The 20,338-nt window shown below is 38.2% G+C and overlaps 1 protein-coding gene across 1 annotated transcript; it reads right to left on the reverse strand.

Annotated features, from left to right (window-relative positions):
- Positions 1-4,699: 4,699 nt before the first annotated feature.
- Positions 4,700-9,825, reverse strand: LOC103723889 (probable transcription factor KAN4). The gene is made up of 6 exons (XM_008814963.4): positions 8,971-9,825; positions 8,754-8,830; positions 8,439-8,475; positions 8,088-8,235; positions 5,830-5,938; positions 4,700-5,055 (listed from the first exon to the last, which is right to left on the reverse strand). Exons 1-6 carry the CDS (start codon positions 9,416-9,418, stop codon positions 4,846-4,848), a joined length of 1,029 nt encoding a protein of 342 aa, XP_008813185.1. The 5' UTR covers positions 9,419-9,825; the 3' UTR covers positions 4,700-4,845.
- Positions 9,826-20,338: the final 10,513 nt, after the last annotated feature.

Raw genomic sequence — 20,338 nt, forward strand, 5'->3', positions numbered from 1 at the left:
GGAAATCTATGTGAGCCCGGAAAGTAGATGCTTGCGTCCAAATATATTGTTCCATGCGAGAAAAAAAGAGTTAAGTGTACTGGTTTGTGTCCTTTTTTCGCCTGTCCTCGCCAATTTGTTTTGAGTTGTTGTTGTATCTACGACCGTGAACAAAGATGGCTGTAATGGTGGGATGCTATGATCGACCTGGGAAAACATGGCCAAGCCACTGAAAGACTTTAGCTAAAAGCTTGGAAGGACAAGGGATCTATAGGCTGCATGGTGACGCGAGACCGGGGAGCGTAGTGTGTTGGTGTATATGAGCCCGTCAATTGATCATTTACCATTCTTATATAACCACCGTCAATTGATTATTTACTATTTTTGTATGACCACGGTCAATTATAAATAGGTGAGCTCTCTTATACTTATTGGAATACACAGAAATATTCTCAAAATTCTTCTCTCCTTTCTCTACTACGTTTTTAACATGGTGGACTCCCATCCACTCAGTTGAGACAAGATCGACGTGACCCTTCACAAGGAGAAATTATATCCTACACAGTGCACTCAGTTGCCGATTACAGCTGCTCTTTTCTATAAACTCCATTCATCAAGCGCTTATCTAGATATGCTACTATAAAAATAAACAGCTATAATTGGAGGCATGCACGGCCGCATAGTGCATGCCCTATAGGATATAATTTTTCTTTAAAAAGTGACGAAAATTGCCAACTTTTAGTTGGAGAAATTATACCCTAAACCAGCATATATGCACCATACGGCCAAGCGTAATGCTAATTCCCTCATCTTATTTTTATGGACCCCATTCATCATCGACTCATCATGATGATTGGCCCACAGGAACGAGATAGGGTTATTAGCATGGTGCATGGCTACATTGGTGCACACGGTGCAAGATATAATCTTTCGATTGGTTTTGCACAAAATATGTGTAGATATGAAGCAATACGTATGAGTTGAAATTCTAATTTTATCTCCAGATGTGTTGACCAACGTAACTATAATTTTTTGCCATTATTTCAATGAAACATATGCGTGTTTTACTATATTTTCAATTGTTGAGAGTGAAGAATTCTTGCAGAAACTATTCAAGCGTTCAAATTTCCATCACCATAATCATCTTTGACATGAAAAATAATTGATGTAAAGAGCAACATGTAAGCGGAGCAAATTTTGTGATGGATGTGCTGAACACTCCAATTAATTGTGTTTTCCCTGTGCGACAGCGATATGCCAAGCACCTCATGAGTTCAAGATTGCATATTAATTTGGAGGTAAATCTTTGAACAGATGCAAAATAAAATATTTACTTAAGTGGAAATGAATTGAGTATGATGATAAAAAATCTTGCTTGCACCCGTGTCATGAAGTAGGGCACGAAGGGTATTTACATTGCTATGTGAAAGGGTGTAACATCAATTATAGGTGTCAACATTATTAATTACTTCTCCACGCATCAAAATTCCAAAAGGATATATATATAGACGGTGCAAAGGCCTTCAAAAAAGTCCTCTAATATATAGTACTCTTAATATCACTCTCTTCAATTAAGGATCCTTCATCTATATTGATGTAGAGAAATAATGGCCATAATGTATATGCCATGAAGATGGCATCACATAGTAGGGAATAAGGGATGGTGAATTCAAGAGGCTTTTCCTTTTCAGATGCTGCATTAATAGCTCAATTCCCTGTTATTTTTATCATATACATTGTTATATGAGGTTAATGATTTATCATTTTCGTATTTCTAAATTTTTAAATTTTTTATTTTTTTCAATATATATAGGTTTCCAATTAATACTTCTAGTAGTACTAGTATAACAACTCAGGATCTCATCCAAAAAAACTTGTCGAAAGATATTATTTGGGTTACTTAATCATATATAAGCACCTAATATCTACTCAGCGAATAATCGATGTGGGATTAAACACACGTCTGTAGTCCTCGTCAGGCTAAGAGTTCAAATCCATTTAAAACTAATCGCAAGTATCACAATCGACTCATGGTCAGCCCCAATAAATTTATATTGCAGTGTTTCCTAGTCTACATAGGTTATGGACCGGATCTGCTCTGATACCATTTGTAACAGTCCACAATCTCACCCAAAAAGACTAGCCGGAAGGTATTATTTGAATTCATTATTCATGTATAAGTATCCAAGATCTACCGAGCGAATATCCGATGTGGAACTAAACATACGCTCGTACGGGTCCTCACAGCTAGAGATAATGATCATGTTGATGATAGCACCGACTATTTTTTGAAGCTCAAGGTATCATGCACATATTTATGTTTTTGGAGTTTTTAAAATTTTGGTGGATATTTATATTTGATATTATGTACATATAAACCATGCCGTTATTGTTATATACGTTTTCCTATAAGTTTAGTATATACATATTATATATAATATGGCGATGTTTTAAAGCGTAAAAAGTTAGACAAACTAATGATGCTTTCTTCCATCATCATTTCAACCGCAGCGTAAAAGGCTTTTGGAAGCTTTCAGAAAGCGTCGTGAGCCCGCAACGCACCAAAATATTGTTCTTCATGCTGTGCGGCAGCTTACAAAGCTTGTATACCTTGCGTTGCTGTCGGCGGAGAAGAAGATGATGAGATTTTCCATGCTTGCATTGCCGACATCCATACGATGCTTTGGGAAACGTTGGCACGGAAATTTGTAACGCACCTTCATGCCGGCAAAATGATTTGCAAAACATCACCTTTGACCCCTTTTCCTACTGTAGTGCACTGAAGACGGAACGGTATCCCATGGCAGGGAAAAGGAACAGTGACTTTAGGTGCTTTCTTCTTCTCTGGCTCTGCATCAATGGCTCAATCCCCTGTCAACTGACCGTCCTATGATGCGAGCTTGATTGGCCCACACACTATTAGCCCGCATGAGTCCACAAGGGCCAATGCACAGGCTTGCTTGTATCACCATGGGTGATTTCCATGACCATGGAAAACCTGTGCTTCTACCACTTGCAAGGGTCTTTAATTTGGAATTGTACTATAACAACTGCTACAAATTCCATTTGTCGATCTAATACGATAGTTAGGAATGAATGCAATGCATAGGGATAGATGGTATCAGGTACAGTTCAGTCATTCTTCCAGTGCCACATTAATATTTAATTGGATTGCACCAATATCCACTTGCCGCATCAGTTTGAGAACAAATTTGATATAGTTTTTGGAGGTGCGTACAGCAACCCACCCAGCCAAAAATTCTGGTACTGTCCTTCTGTCAAAACCTATAGTAGAGCAGAGGGAAATGGACCAGCCTGAGGAGCGTTCACGCCTGGATCCTTTTCGGCGAGCTTGGCGTTGTAAGTTTTCAGCATGCAGTGATGATGGTAAGAACTCCATCAAATCAAGTTGAAACTTTAAAGAAGGTGGATGGCCAGTAGGTGACAGATTGGTTAGAGACCCCAGTGACTGATACCAACATCATCATCACCATGAATGGCAGAGACTGCCACCCACCCCAGAAGCCAGTCTGAATCTATTCATGAGGTAATGGCGTAAAGGATTTTTTTCCCCTTTTTTCCCCCTTGAGGACAAAAGATAATGTGGCATAAATTAAGGTAATGTCAATATCTTTTTTTCAAAAAGATAATGACTTTTTCTCTCTTTTTTTTGGTGCGGGTACAGAAGCAGTTGGTCCCAACAACTACAGTCTATATATGCAACCAAAAAAAAAAAAAAACAGTGAATCAAAGTGAATAACTCGGACAAATCCAGTGGGAATCTAGACTCCCGTATGAGAATATTTGTTGTACATGTTTCAAAATTGGCAGTCCAGTAGACTGCCATATCTTTTCATGTAGATGATGTAATACATGGACCTCCTGATATTGTCCAAGGAAGCCTTAATGTGTTGAAGACTGACCATATATTCTTTCATGAAGAGTAAACTATACATGCCCAATTTGATCACCAAAGAGAGAGAGAGAGAGAGAGAAGAAAGAAACATGCCAAAGAATCTTGATCAGCAAAAAAGTGTAATTCAACACCATCTGCATTTTCACAAACACATTCAGCAACAAGCACTATTTTTAGTAGTTAATAATTTAGTGTTTATGAAAATGGAAATGTTTTTTTTTTTCTTGTTTGGTAATATATATGCAAATGTTCTTGAATCGCACTTCTTTTTTTTTTTTGTTGATAAACAAGGTTCTTCAAACAATCTCATAAGTATAACATCTACTACTAGATTCCGGCTGGTTTTTAAATCCTCGTTCACCAATAATGCCTGTTGAGGGCTAACTTATCAAATTAGGATTCATTTCATAGTTTGATGTGCTTTTTTTCAACTAGTTGAACTAATTCAGGCATTACATGGAGAATGCCACCATACCAAAAAAATAAATAATGAACAAATAAAGGCCATCCTCGTCTGCTGAACCTGAGTTATATGAGATAATTAGCAAGGTAACTTTGTAGCATTATCACATGCATGGTCACTTGCGCACCCAAAAAAAAAACAAAAAAGGCACTGTGTAGCGCATGCTGAAGGCTGTCGACCTTGGGGTTTTCTGAAGTAATGATGTGCTTAGATCTTTGGCTGATTAAACTCTATGATTTCAAGTTAGCTCAGAACCAAGCTTATTGTGTAATTCGAGTGGGAAATCCAAACATGAAAAGCCCATGATCAATAGGGTGCTATTCTTTTGAACTTACAGTCCATTTTCCGAATCAGACAGTATAATATATGCAGGTTAATTGAGAGTTGATGGGATGATTTTCTTGTTCCAAAGCAAAACTTACAACAAACCACACTTCTCCCTCAAGTTTAGAAGGATTTGATTTTTTTTTTTGGTTCTTTTCAAACTTCACAAACGCTTATGAAGGGTCAGTTCCTTCGATGATTCGACACATTCAATTTGCCAACTTTGTCTTCCTAAGGTGATTTCTAGGTTCGGTAGCTTATGGAACATGTTGGCATCAGTCTGCAGAGATGGCGAAAAGCTTGTCCTCAGGTTTGTTCCCCCTTGGCCTCCCCTTGGAGATAGATGGAGGGCTTCTCCTACCTCCACCACTGCCTATTCAAACAGCACAAAAGAAAAAAAAGGAAAATACGATCAGTCTAATGCATAACGTAATTAAAACAGAATGAAATGATGGATAATAAGGGATTGATCCAGTAAGTGCATCAAGCAATGTGGATTTAATTTCTATGAATTGTTATGCTAATGAAGTTTTCAATGAAGCTTATGATCGAATTTTGTTCAAATTGCATTTACACATAATCCATTTTATATTTAGAACAAAAAAAATTCATGCAAGGATACATAATTTATATGTGTGAATTTTTTTGACATTTATTTTTTAGTTGCTGCAAAATGTTTGGTCTCTCCTTCCTGGAGGGTTATTGTTTCTTGTTTACATTTCGTAAATAGAAACAGGAAGAAAAAAAGTACATAATTCATTAATTTATGTGCGTCCCATCCAAGTCAGAACAGTAATATTGAATTTATTCTGGGGTTGAGGACCAGGCATTTACTGTTGCAGAATGACATTACCAAAAGTTGGGTCCCCATGTTATATTGCACACATGAGAATAAAAATTTCTATAGACCGCAGGCAACATGCACAGGGAAATGAGACACTTGAATGTTATATCTTTCATGAGCAAACTAGATCAAGATGTCCTTGAGGGACAAAGTTGATACCTGCACAGAAATTAACTTCTGTGCGTACTCCCTGGTGATAGCATTATCCAAGTGATTGAAAAATTATTGGAGCCAATTTCTCTCGACTAAACAAAAGGTAGCACCTAAAATTGAAAAATGGAAAATTTTATGGTAGACATATACCTGATTTTCTTTGTTTAAAAAATTATCACATTTGAGGTAGCAGTGTGACATCTCATTTTGCTGCATCGCTGCATTCCAAGTGTTCTCCTCCGTGGATGCATATGGTCCTCTGGAAATAAAACGGAGCTTGGTGTTAGCTAGGGAGTTAAGACTAGAAAAGTTTTCTTTCAGAGGCTCTTATAGATTACAGATGCATGTGGTGCTCAATGCTCATAGCCTGTGGAGTGTGGACTAAAACAAGTTGTTGCATCTGAGTATATCCAATAGATTAATAAGATAGAATTAAAAGGGTTAGGAAATTCACAAAGACAAAAATAGGGAGGGATCATCAGTCTAAAGAGACATCAATGACTGCAGTGTGTGTGCATATTCTGGGTATTGCTTAAGCTTGAAGACATTAGGGACAGTTTCATTTTGTATGTTCCCTGTCTTCTCTGAATGTTTGCAGTTGATAGCCATCATGGTGCAATCCAAATGGGACACGGACAAACTGCCAACCCATCGACAACTTTTTAATGAGAATTAAATCCCTCCAGCCATCATTATTCCTGTTGGGCTTCTCGGATAAGTTAAAATTATGTTCATGTCCTTCATGTCCTAGGTTCTATCTTCATTTGGCCCAGGAGCACAAATATAAAGCGTAACATGAATTTTTAACGTTCTGGTCACAATACATGCACAGAGAGAAAAAGAGTTCTCCATGCACTGGAACCGTATTCTACAACCACTAGTGCAGCAGAAATACCAATGGCTAATACATATTGCTAACAGCTCCACATTGAGAGCAACAATATTTTGGCAAAGAAGAATATATTCCAGTTTAATCTTCGAAGGTTTCAGAACAGAAATTACACTTTTTATTCAGCTGATATATAAAGTAATATGATATACGGACAACGAGCATGTTTGTTTCTCCAATAATATGACTTACTTATTATCCCATGCTACTATTTATACTTGTTTTCTTGACTCAAACAAATAAAAAGCAGTATAAAATCATAGAATATGTCATATATGAACGCTAATAAAATTAACGACCATGAAGACTCCCATTCAACTTTTCTTTCTAGAATAATAAGCATAAGAATCTAAATTGTATCTCATTAAGAACAAATATTAACTTTTAATGAAGACCCCGAGACCATTCCATGATCTTGATGGTAAGTGATAACCTGCAGATTTAGATGTTTAATTTGCGGCATTTTGGTATATGTAAATCCTCGTAGCATAGTAAGAGAAGAATCCTGTTTTGCCTCCTCTAAATCTTCTGGAAACTTCTTGAAAAACATTTTACCCTCCATTTGTAAGGTGATCCCTTCACTCTCATGGAACATGCTATGTGTGAGAATATTTTTCTTAATAACAGATATCTCACTTTTTTCTTAAGATATTAAAAAAAAAACTCTTGATGTTTGTAGACTGACTTAGATCATATTTATATTCCAAGACATTAAATAGCAAGCAGTTAGCAGATGATGAAGAACATGTAATCCTTTTATTCCTTCAACCATATTCTCTGCCTAAGGTTATGACAAAGCTGGATTACCAGTCAAATCTCACAACAGGAATTAACTATGTTGGTCAAATTTCTCAAAATAATCTTAAATACCTCTCACAAAGCAGTTCCCTTTCAGAACCATTTGTGAGAGTGACAGATACCATTCTTAATAAACATCTATAAATATTTAAAAGCGATCTCTACGGCTGCAAGACTAAACACCAGATGGAGATCAAATAAAGAAACACATGCAACCCTTCTCTTATCTTATTTAACCATCCCAATCTCAATATATTGGCCACCTGGGCCCCTAGTCTATATATCTGACCAAAGCCATTAACAGTGGAAGTCAAATTCCAGAACTTGCAATTATTAAATGGTCTCTACCCCAGGCCAACTGATAGAACCAACCAAATACAACCAAAAACCTAGATAAATAATCTAAAACTCACATCCACACTGCGTTCATCAGCGCCGGTGCTTAAAAAAAAAAAGACTATCTTAACGTATAGCCACCACCATGCTAACTAAACTAATTAACCAAAATATTCCATAGAAATGGCATATGGATTGAGCATTCCCACATGGAAGACCGCATGTATGAATGCTGATCGAATGGCTGTGATTCGATGCCTCATGTGGTGACTATTGGTGCCTGCCCAGCCCATGTTGTACCATTTTCTTTTTTTTCTTTGTTAACTTTTATGAATTTCTTTTGATAGAGGTTGTTGTAGGGGAGAAGGAGAGGAAGTGGACAGACCTAGGGGATTTGGGTAGTGGCGTTGGTGGGGTTGGTGCACTGAGGGAATAGAAAGGGCTGATCCCAGCTCTGTCGCATGATAGTCCTCCCTCCACTTCCCCCATTCCTCCTGTCCTCTGGTTCATGCCCATGTCTGTCTGGCCTCGGCCTGCAAACAATTCATCCACCACTAAGATCCAAATGGCCGTGCTTTATGGGACAACAAACTAATAATTCAAGCAAGGAAAGGCCAGCCCAATCCCAGCTTCTGATGGCAGTGAGGTGACTGGGTGATGGCATCTGCCCTCCTTAGACTACCAAAGAACAAATGGCATGTAAAGGGACTATTTGAGGGAGGGAAAATCCAAATACCTGCCCCTCTGTCGGTGCTCTTCACTGTTCTATACATCTGCAACAACACCCGCAGGAAAGTCATTAAACATAATAAAGCAAAGAAAGAAAAGGATCGAAGAGAAAAATCCACTATGCTCAGATTACTCCATAGATGCCATGATGTCCTTAGTACTTGTATGCTGCAGCACCCCATCACAAAACCCTAACCCTAGCTAGCTAGCAGGAAAGTGCTCATAATAACAACAGCGGCAGCAACAATGGAGAAAAGCATCACGCACAATTTTGGTTACTTCTTATCTCAGAAAAGAGGTCCCTTTTCCTTTCTCTTCCTACCTGAAGGTGGCTTTTCACATGAGCCAGTGTTAAATCCTTCACATTCATCAGCTCCAAAACCGACTTTGGCGTGGCCCCTACCCACATGGATTTATAGAATTATCTCAGTGTGAGAAGCAATCATGATGAGAAAATCGTAGTTATATAACACTTAGAACGTCTAATGATACAAAGACAGGAAGGTACGAGGAAGCTTCTAAGGGAGAGACATGCTTACTCTCATGACCACCAAGGAGCTCGACGGCGTGCACAAAATGGGAGTGGAGGGTGCTGGTCCACCTCATCCTTGGAGCCCTAATGCTTCTCTTTCCTCCATGAAGTTTCCGCTTGAATCCGTAGATCTGAGGATGGTGGGAGTGATGGTGGTGGTGGTGGTGAAGGTTGTGGTAGAGTTGGTGGTGCAGCGGATCCGACGCAGCCGTCTTGAACCCAAGGCTCAGCGTTGGCTCGCCATGGCCAGGATCCTGGACCCCCTCTGAGTGCAAGAAACCTTGGTCATGACTCATATCGCTCCCGCTGCTCCCGGAGTCTGACATCGAATTATAGTCCCAGAAGAAAGCCCTCCTCATGGATTCATTAATGGATATCGCCGGCGGGCTGATCTGGAGGGAAAGATCGGGGAAGGCCGTGAAGCCGGAGGCCGTTGATGTGGTTCCTGTTGTCATTTATCTAAGCTCAAGGAAAAAGCAAACAAATGGGGGAGGCCAAGGTAAAGTCCGTGCAAGAAGGTATCCGAGAGAATGGAGGTTTGGTGAAGGGGGTATGGCAAAAGTAGAAGGGTTGGGAGAGCAGGAAAAAGGAAAGGAAATAGTGGAGTGAAACAGTGAGAGAAAGAGAAAGGTGGTGGGAAAGGAAGGGAACTCATGAAAAGGAAAGCGGGTGGGGGATTGGGTAAATAGATGTGTTAGTGATTAGATCATAAGTGCCTTATGATTTCTATAGTTTAGAGAGTATGAAAGAGGCTATAGAGAGAAGGAGAGAGAAAGAGAAAAGGTTCAGTAGTAGTGATGAGCTAATAGCAAGGGTATAGGGTCTCTAGGCTAATTTATACTGCCACAAAAGGGCAGTGAGATGTGAGGGAATTGCAAGGCCTCCAAGATGGAAAGAACTGGACAGAGACTGATAGAAAAGGAGAGGGTACATATACTTTTTTTTTTTTTTTTTTTGCGCTAAGGATGTACATATACTCCTTTCAAGTAATTAATCCATCCGTCCTATAAAAAAATTAAAAGAGAGAGAGAGAGAGAGGAGTCTATTTTGAGAAAGCAGAAGTATAATACCTAGAGAATGAGAATGGGGGATACTTTTCCCCCTTTATGTGAAATGGGAGCGAAGGTCTTGGAATGTGAGAAATTTCAGAAAAAACTAGAAGATTGGGACCTAATTTCCCCACTACGACTGTAGGTGCGCCTGAATGAGAATCGGATGCGAGAATAGAGAAACGACCATGGGAAACGCTTGCTTGTATGAATTGCAAGGGAACTGGTTTGAGCCATGAGGCTTGTGCTTGGGTGAACTATTAAGGCATAAGATAATGAGATAGGAACTGTAGCAATTGTAATGGTCCCCTCTTATACGCCAAACTGCATTTAGTGGAAGAAATCATGAACTTTGACTGAAATCTATTCGAGGGGTTCTCAATTTTGCACTTAAGGTCACTTGAGGCTACAATGGACCAGTAAGCATAACGGGAAAAAAAAGCTTGCAAGGTATACATATGCCAATATAGTATTGTACAAAATTAAAATCTAGTATTGTCGTATGTTGATCAAGTCGAGGGAGTACTTGATGCATTTCATCAACAATCAAATGATATAAATTTTTATGAGGGTGGCAACTAGTGTGGTTGGTGAAGTTTTTTAGAACTAGTACCAAGAGTCTCACTTTAAGACCTTCCCTCACCTTAATATCAAGCAGAATTTCTCCATGTCAGTTCTAAAAGAAATTGTCAATTTATACATGCATAATTAATAGACATTTGTTTTTTTATTAAGAGGAGGGATATAGAAGCGAGCATGTATCAATCAGCAATGTTATAAACTTACTCATTTTTCTACATTGACAAATTGTTGGTAGGTATCTTAATCAGAATTTTAGCTTCTTTCTTCTTCTTTTTTTGACTTTCGACAAGATGTCTCCTAGATAATTACTTATCAATGGAGTCTAAGGTAGCTGTGTTTGCCCACCACGCATGCAAGAACAGTCTACTTGGATTTTCGTCTTGCCTATTTTCTTCAAAGTTACTGGCTGAAGGTGCATTACTTAGTTGGAGAATAATTTCTAACCTAATTCATATACAATAGTAGATTTAGTTTAAAAGCAACATATCTCCAATCCTAAAAAGCACCTCTTAATATTTAGACACACAGTAGATACTCCTTCCAAACGGAGGAGTTGCGAATGATTTACCTTGCATGCTTTTGCAAGCTATCAAACATTGCTAAATCCCACAATTAATGGAGCATGAATCAAATCCATGCATTTGCAAAATCTGCAAGAACCTGCAACACAATCACTTACCAGCCATCAACTTCACAACTTATCATTTCATCAGAGACATCCGATACATTATCACAACTTATCATTTTCTTAAATTAGACCTTGATTAAGCAATCAAACTCGATCTTTATATGAGGGAACCGTTTCCCAAGATTGGACCTGTCTTCTGTGAGCCACGGCCAAAGCAAGGCCAAATCCCACTACTTTTGATTTATTTAAAGTTTCTTTGATTGTGAGAAGAGGAAAAAAAACGGAGGAATGCAGCTCCCACGCTCACATGGAGGGCATCTCCTGTGCGTGCCGCACGTGCGAGACTAGGGAGCGACGACGACCTTTCTTTGTCCATCTCCGCACGTATATGCACAGCTGCGCCAACCCCCACACGCGCTCACTGACGCTGCGTTCGGATGTCCGGCGACATCGGCGCTGTGAGCCACGTGCCGGGTGCCTCCAGGCCTCTCCGGACGCCCAACCCAACGGCTAGCCTTTGTCCTCGCCCGCCCGGGTGCCACCCCGACCCCCTATATTCCCTCTCCCTGTCCAGAAATTCTCGAGCCCCTCGAGGCCACGTGGCTCCCATACAACTCTCCCACGTGCTGTCCTCACGTGCCACTTGGACGTGACGTGTTATACTGTTATTCTAACTTGCAGCTTCCGTCCGCTAAGGTGATGGGGATAGAATTGTACGTAGCGCAGTTTAAAGCAGACGACTTGTGTAACGGAGTTATGTATATGAAAATTTTTAAGAAAACTACACCATATTATATCCCTGTCCATATAACTGCTCGTAAGAACATTTTTTCAATGCACAAACTCCGCTTTAAGGCTCATTTTGATACATGCATAATAAAAGTGTATCAGATATATATACCTCCATCAGACACAACAGTTAACCACTTAATGCAATACTCAAGCGAACAAAGCCAACAACCCTAACCAAGTATTTTTACATTAAGGTTTGTACCAACATATATCTATTGATTAATAAATAAATGCGATCATCCAAGGATGGGATAAAAATGGTTCAATGAACTTCAAAACAACCTATTTCTACAAAAGAAATAAATATGATATGTATAATCTAACTATTATTTTATTATACTGATTATAAAGTATGTTTTACTTGCAATGTTCATGATTTTTCTTTGTATATGAATAAGGATTTTTTATCATTGGATATAAATACTTTTGATCATTGTTGTGTTGGTGTTTTTTCCTTAGACAAACTTACACGTAGTGTTGTTTATACTTTGTAGAAATAGTTGCTTGAATCTATGAAAAGTTGAGGATCATTTTGTATTTTTTATATTAATAACATAATAATAAGTTTAAATATCATGCAAATCGGAAAATATTCTTTTTACTAAATGAACATTTATTAGAACAAATAATATGATAATTCGAGGACTGTGCCAATCACTCACTAAATCATTATTTAATTACTCGGACTCATATGGTAGCCGGAGATTAATACAATACAAAAGAGGATCGGTGGTGTCAGTCAAACATTGCTATCACTAAGTCAATTACTAATGTCTGTATCGGATTGATGAACTAAGCAGCGGTATAATAGATTATTTTTAGCATTTTCTCATAATTTTCATTATTAACTATCGATTTTCTTACAATAACAATTACTATTTGATTTCTAATAAATTCATTGGACAGCAAAGCTAGTTAAGGAAATTTTCCACTGCAACTACAACAAACGGTAACGGATAGGGATCAGTTATCCGGGAATATCGGATTTACCGAATCGAAGCCTTTGGAACGTAGTGGGATCCGATTGACCTTTTTCTATTGTTAATATAATAAGGTTATCTATTCCATTTAATTCTTTTATCTTCTGGTGGAAACAAGGAGAAAGAACTTTTCGAGGCGAGGGCGGGGGTGAAAGGGCAAGGGGTAATCATTTGTTAATGGATTTCGAAGCTGTGGTCAGCGCCTGATGCGCTGAGCTCTTGGAAAAAGGAATTAATATTGCTACCTTTCTATGCCTTTTTTTTTAAAAAATCATGGTCCTATATCCTTATGTTTAAAATAAAAATATCGCAATCGGCGATCTCAGAATTGGGCGATTTATTGGTCAAATTAAGTACACTAGTCATCTCTTTTTTTTTTTGCTAAAAGTCATCTCTTTCTGCCATAGTAATGGGGCATTGGGAAACTAATATATAAGATTTTGTTTGTAATGAAGCATATGAGTTGTACATAGTTCATGCAGCTTAGCTTGAAGCAGGGAGAACGTTGGACTAGCCGAATTTAATTAGGCATTCACTAGCTCTCGCCAGGTGCAAAGCTCATGCATGAGGCTTGAATAGGATGGAGAAGGTGGTAGCCCTACCTTAGATGAACATAAAGATTAATATAAAGGAACCGATTGTATCTCTTGCATGAAAGAATAATTGATCTTCTTTTGCTATGCTAATATTAGATCGCACCTTGCATAGATCTTAAAGCATTCCGAACTCTTTGTTTCATTCATTGATACAGATCTTGAAGTGTCCCTTGCACGATATAACAATTGAAGTTGCGAAAAAAAGGTGAATTATTCTATTTCGCGAAAGATACAACTTGCTTTGGGTGGGTCCTACCAAAGTAGGGTACCTTTTGGATCATAGACTATGAAAAGGGTGCATTCATGTTCACCGTAGGAGGCAGCATAACTATTAGCCCACTTAGTATTCATTTTTTGCTATGAGGAGGTTTTATGTTCAAACACCTAGGTGTTTGATATAAGTAATTCTTTTAAGGTTTCTATAGCAAATTACTTGGTGATGCGTTTAGCATTATTCTTACATAAAAATGATTATTACTTAGAATGGAGGTAGAATAAATTATTACATAGACCGGTGCATATATTTGGCATCTCACAACTTGAAGGACCTCATACAAAATGTGGCTTGAATGCTTAATAAGCATCTTGCACCTTGGTTATTTAGAATGAGATGATGCTCTAGATAAATTATATTAAAAACACCGCTTTTGAAATATGAAACTTGATCAACATAGATAACTAATATTATGAGACTAACTCTTATCAAATACACGCAGAAGATTGTTCGAAACATAGCCTTTTAAAAATTGGACTTAGCATGAAGGTATAGAAAACATGCTAAATTAGTTAATTATGCCATGACAATCTCGAACTATGGCATACTCTGTAATTGCACCGCTCCTCCATTAGAGTAGCTTCAACATGAAAAGTTTGGAAGGTTTTTATTCAAGTTTATCACCTGGATAATATTTTTATTTTCTTGAAAATGATTGGAGATGCCCAGCCTTTTTCCCTGAGGCATTGATAAAGTTGTCGACCGTTGTATCACGCGAGTTATGTCATCCGGAAGCATGGATTTCTGGGGAAAGATCTGATCATGGTCCACCAACATAGGACTACTGTGGCCATGCAACGGATGGGTCCCATGACTCCCATCCATTGGGTGAGCCACGCGAGCTTTGCCATCGATCCCATGATTTCAATTGACCTCCTTCTCGGTGGAACCACTGGCTAGCTATATGTCGTTTATCGTACGATAAATCTAAAAGAATACTGCTAATTTTCTGTTCATGTCCCATGCATGCTTTAGTGGCATGTCTATCATGGCTCAGAATTATGTAGTTGATTCAAAACGCTGGGCCTCAACTGCACGTATCCTGACTTACATATAAATATGTATGACCATAAATATAATGCTTCATTAATTTAGATTAATATGTTTGTATCTTCTTCCTTAGCTATATATATAGAGGGATATGTTAAAACTTTAACATGGCATTTCTCAATTGGTCCTATCAAAATGGATAATAACCCATCCTAATTACTCCTATGTTGCATGTATTTTAGCAGTTAAATTAGAGAGAGCAATCCCATTTATTAATATTTTTTTTTATTTTTTGATGATAAGATATAGTACCAAATATTCTTATCCAAAAGAGACTATTGTTTGGAGAAGGAGGGATTCAATCGATCCATGAAACATTTGAGCTCTCAATATATATACGACAAACAAGATCGACGAGCAGCTTCATTCAAAAAAAAATGTCTGCTCTCTTTAACCTTCCAAGGACCTTTGCAGATCAGCTTTTCTTTTTGCTTTCCGTGATAACTTTTTCAGCCAACCAACTTTTCCATTGTCCGACTCCTAAAGAAACTATCGTAGTCCTTGGCCATATCAATCATTCGGTTTTAGACCCCTTTGCCCATTGTAAGAACAGGGAACTGATGCACCCCACCTAAAGGGGACTCAAACGTACACATATACACACACACACAAAAAAAAAAATCTTCATATAAATATTTTTCCCCACGTAATAATTAAAAGATGCTCGCAAGTTACGATGCAGTGCCCTCCAACTTCTAGAACGCAATCCGAAACCCCACCCAATAGGCCGACCGGATCCTTCGCAAGATTGCTCCAAATCCAATGCCCAAGAATAATCGTGTCTTCTCCTCCCCCAGCTCGCCGAGTTAAAAGATACCATCTATCTCTCTCTCTCTATCTCACTTACTACATCACCGACACTCGGGCCCACGGACTAACGTGAAAGCATGAGGTTATAAAAAACCCCAGTCAAACCCCAAATCGACACTCAATAATTGAGTTAAAAAGCCAGAGCACTTTACACCACCTTTTTTTTTCTCTTTCATTCTTCTTTTCTTCTTCTTAGACAAAGAGATCACCACACTTTTTACCTGCCTCAACTTCGGCCTCAAAAGACTCAACAAAAGAATAGAGGACACGCTCCTAGGGGGGGAGCCTACGGCTACGGCCTTCCTTGTGTCTTCTGAGCTCAAACTTTGAGAAACGAGTGGCAGTGTGAAAACAAAGAAACATTGCGTTCATGTCCATGCCCATCTGTCGCCTCGTAGATTGGAGTCATTTTAACCATTTGTAGGGCGAGCTGGGTGCCTGTTGAACCCAACGACGACAGCCTTGGAATTTATTAGGGATGGAGGTTGTGGTGGATGGATGGATTGATGCTTCATGTAACCACTGCATGGAACATCCATGCCGCCACCTTCATTTGAGCTGGTTAGTAACTGAACATTTGGGTTCACCTAACCTTGCAATAAGGGCATGGATTGGTGAAATTGCAATAAGTTTGATTTTATCATGGTGCGAATCCATGCGCATGTGATGGATCTCAGGCATGTAGATGAATCCATTATGGTGGTCCACATAGGTTCCCTCAAAATGATAGTTTGTCTCATAGGATGTGATTCCTCCGATAATTTAGTAGATCGAGGGATTATTCTTGCATTATTTTTGGTGTACGTCCAAGAGCTTTTGCAGATAGTAAGCCTTATTGAAACTTGGTTGGTTACAAATTGTTGACTCAATCTATCACCATGTTGATAGTTAAAGTCGAGCAACTAATGTAAGTAAAATTAACATCCTATTTTGCTACATTTGAACATTTGCAAAATAAATAATGTTAGTTTGGCTTGTACAATTCAAGTGGCCTGGCTTCTAAATTAATATATTAACATCATATAGACTACATAAAATAGTCAGGTTCGCTAAACGATAACGTAGTTGAACAAGATAGTATTGAATAACAAATTTGTCATTTTATTATTGTTATTATGGAATAGAGTTTAAAATGTATATGACATGAAAGCAAGAGAAATGTACAATCTTGAAAATTCTATCTTATTAAGTCTAGGATTTTTATAATATCTCGCACGCATCCAAATATGTATATTTTAAAAATCATTATTTGTTGTTAGACTATATGCAAAATCATAAGAAGTACTCTGTTATTTGTTTGTCCATGCAAAAAACTTATCATAGTATACAAAGTTCTGATGCGTTATGGAGGGTGGACTCCATAATTGGTTCCTATATAATTTTAAAAATTTTGTTTCCCATCTATGATGGGTTGATTTCTAGTATCAAATGAATGGAATATTATCTCATCCATGGCAAGGAGTCCCAATGTCATAAGCCTTCCCAATCTATAAAAATCCTAAACTCTTATGTTATCCAACTCTCTTTCCATCAAATGCATTGAGACCTATTCGCAAACCAAAGGATACATTGATACTTTTGTTTTACGTTACTTGTTTGCATGACCAAGCTTGATCGATTGCTACCTTCTCATTACTTACACCAAAGTTCTCCATCTAATGCACATCATACATTTCCTAGTGTTGATCAATAAGAACTATTATATATGTACCTGAAAGAAACAATAATCAAACATACATATCGCTTTCAGTTCCTCAAATCGTATATCAATACCTTAACACATCTATACAGGTATTCTGTTCTTGTGTTGCTTTCAATTAATCTTTCCAGTGTCTTCAGTATTTTTCTGTTTGTTTGTCCCAAGACGTGTTAAGATCTATGTATCTTTATTCCCATAAGACTGTCGCATTCCCATTTCCAAAGCTGTCACATGGACCTGGATATGTCTGTGTCCTAAACTTAGGTTTCTTATAATCCTATTTGAGGTGTGAATCTATTGATGAATTCTCCCCTTTTGACCCTTTCCCACTCCCCTACCTGGGCTCGAGCACTGTTGTGCTGTCATGCACCCTACTAATATAAAAAGGACAGGGACAACCAAAAGCACCTTAGGACCTCTCTCCATCTGTGGACAAATCCTATGCCATGTTCTTAGGGAAGGGGTTGGGGGCCCTTATTTAATCTTCCATGACGTAAGGATGGGAGTTTGAGACTTTTGGTTGCAGGAAGGGAATTGATTAATCTTTTGAAGTGATGTTGTTATGGACTTATTGTATGAGATACTGAGCACGTAGTGATGTTGGAAGGGAACGAGATGGGGGAATAATCTACAGTGGAGGCAAAGGACTTTGTTTGACTGTCGACTCCATAGCCACAGCTTTATGTCCGGGTGAGCCCACATGACCATGGCTCCTTAGTGAGCAAAACATGGAATTTGGTCAGTCCGAGTCTTGCATGCATCATTACTGCTTGTGAATAAAACCAACATCCATTGGATGCATTGTCCATCATGTAATCCAGAGATGAAACCAATAGATCCCAACCATATCCATTTGGCAGACTGAAATGTTGAAATATATATATGAGTTCGAGGTACATTTGATGACGTCGATCGCAGTTGTTACAAAGGACAATTTAAGTAGTTAGCCTATTGATAAGACTGTCATGCAAATATTCCACAACATGAATTGTCATACGTTAGAAAGCAGCTAATTAAGTTGGATTGACCATTTCATTTGGCCAACATGGAGGGGAGAAGTATTAATTGATAATATTTTATCTGATTTCCGGTTTCAACTTAGTCAGCATGGGTTGTTCTTAAATGGAGGTGATCATAACTCTGGCTAGCTACATCTTATTTATCATGGAGGGTAACTTAAAGAGGAGAAAAGGTTGTTTGGTATTTATGTCGTTTATTATTCACCTCTTAGATGTTTAGAACCAACTTGATTAGTACATGGCCTGCAGGTAGTTTTTATAGCTTGGGCTACAGATAATTTGTTTTATTCTGATTAATTTCATAGATTCAAAAAAATAATCAAAATGATGTGAAATTAATCAAACTAGTTAATTCGAACAGCAAGATCGGCCTCACCAAGATGTTTTAGTATGTTTAGTATTCATCCTTATATAAAATAGACATTACGGCAATTAACATACATAGTCTTCAACAACTCCTGTTATTAATATATTTTTTTTAGAATTAACCGTTAAGCGTCCATTTTGGAACTCCTCATCTTTAACTCCATTTAAATTGAGCTGTATGTGTAGTTGATTCTGTCTAGTTTGGTTAGAAACATTTACAATGTGTTATTCTTTTTCAAGTAGTATTAACTATACACTGCTTTTTGATGTGATTCATTCACTATCTCAGCTTTCCATTGTAAAGGACTTACACTGTAAATCCATAATTAACTATCTTGCAGGCATGCACTGTTTAAGAATTGTTTGATTTGATTGGAAGGACCATAAAAGGCTTGGAGGCTTGCAAGGCCTAATGATCAATAAAGAAGAAAAGGATAAAGTCAGGTAATCTGGCCATGAGGAAACTGATGAGTTGCTTAGATATATTCAGTTACAACAAGTGATTGAGAGCTAAGAAGATGAGACATCCATGGAATCCAACTTCAAATTGCAGGCATGAGTGATGAGGGGCCTCCATTGTACTAGCTGAATTCGGCGATGAGCGACGGCCGGCTTTCCACTCCAGAAAATTTGATGTGTAGACACTCGATATCGTCTTTGAACAGATGGATCAGCGTGATGGGTGATGTCAAAAAAAAGCATGAATACTTCTGCTAACAGTGCCATCTGATTCCCTTCTGCTGTCACATTAGCTAAGAGTAGCTCATCAATGATTTTGGTTTGCTTTCTAGTGTTCTGCTTCACAAGGCCAACTTTTAGGCTTGGGCCTGGTTCCTTTATGCAAGTGTTCGTCAACATTGCAAGTAGTTCATTAATTTTATGAGAAAAGAAAGCAGAGCTACAGGCTATTTGAACCAAATTCATCAAGGCAACAGGATAATTTCCTAGCCAAGGTGTTGTTTGATGAATAAGAGCCTCTCTGGAGAGCCAATCAGCTGGCTGATTTACCTCCCTATCTATATACATGAATGATGTGCATACAACAAAAGAAGAAAATAAAAACTTTTCAAAATTGGTTATGCATAGCATTTATCATCTAGGTACATCACCTAGTTAGTGTTTTTTTTCCTCTTCTCTCAAGATTATGAGGGAGCCCATTTGATGAGTCCAATCGGTGTAAGTATCTGGGCTAGTCTGAGACTTGAAGCCAGAACTTTCATAGAGGAAGAAATCCCACCTGTATAAAAATTCTTGAGGATACACCATTTAATTTGAGAGTCTCTCACTACCTAGATAGCTTGAGAATTAAAATGGAAGTAGGTACATCTGATTCGCTCCCTTCAACGCAGCTTGTAATTCCAATAAAATAGACTAATGACATGAAGAGAGATGTAACAAGCATCTCTTTACTTTTTTGATCTTTGAAATGCTCCATCAACGTTGAGTTTGACGTAAGGTTGGTCATGGGGCATGCAATTGAAGTGAAGTGTCCAAGGAGCTCCAAAGACCAGTAATGCTCCAATATCTAAG

Source organism: Phoenix dactylifera, unplaced genomic scaffold (assembly GCF_009389715.1).
Source record: "Phoenix dactylifera cultivar Barhee BC4 unplaced genomic scaffold, palm_55x_up_171113_PBpolish2nd_filt_p 000007F, whole genome shotgun sequence".
NCBI lineage: Eukaryota > Viridiplantae > Streptophyta > Magnoliopsida > Arecales > Arecaceae > Phoenix > Phoenix dactylifera.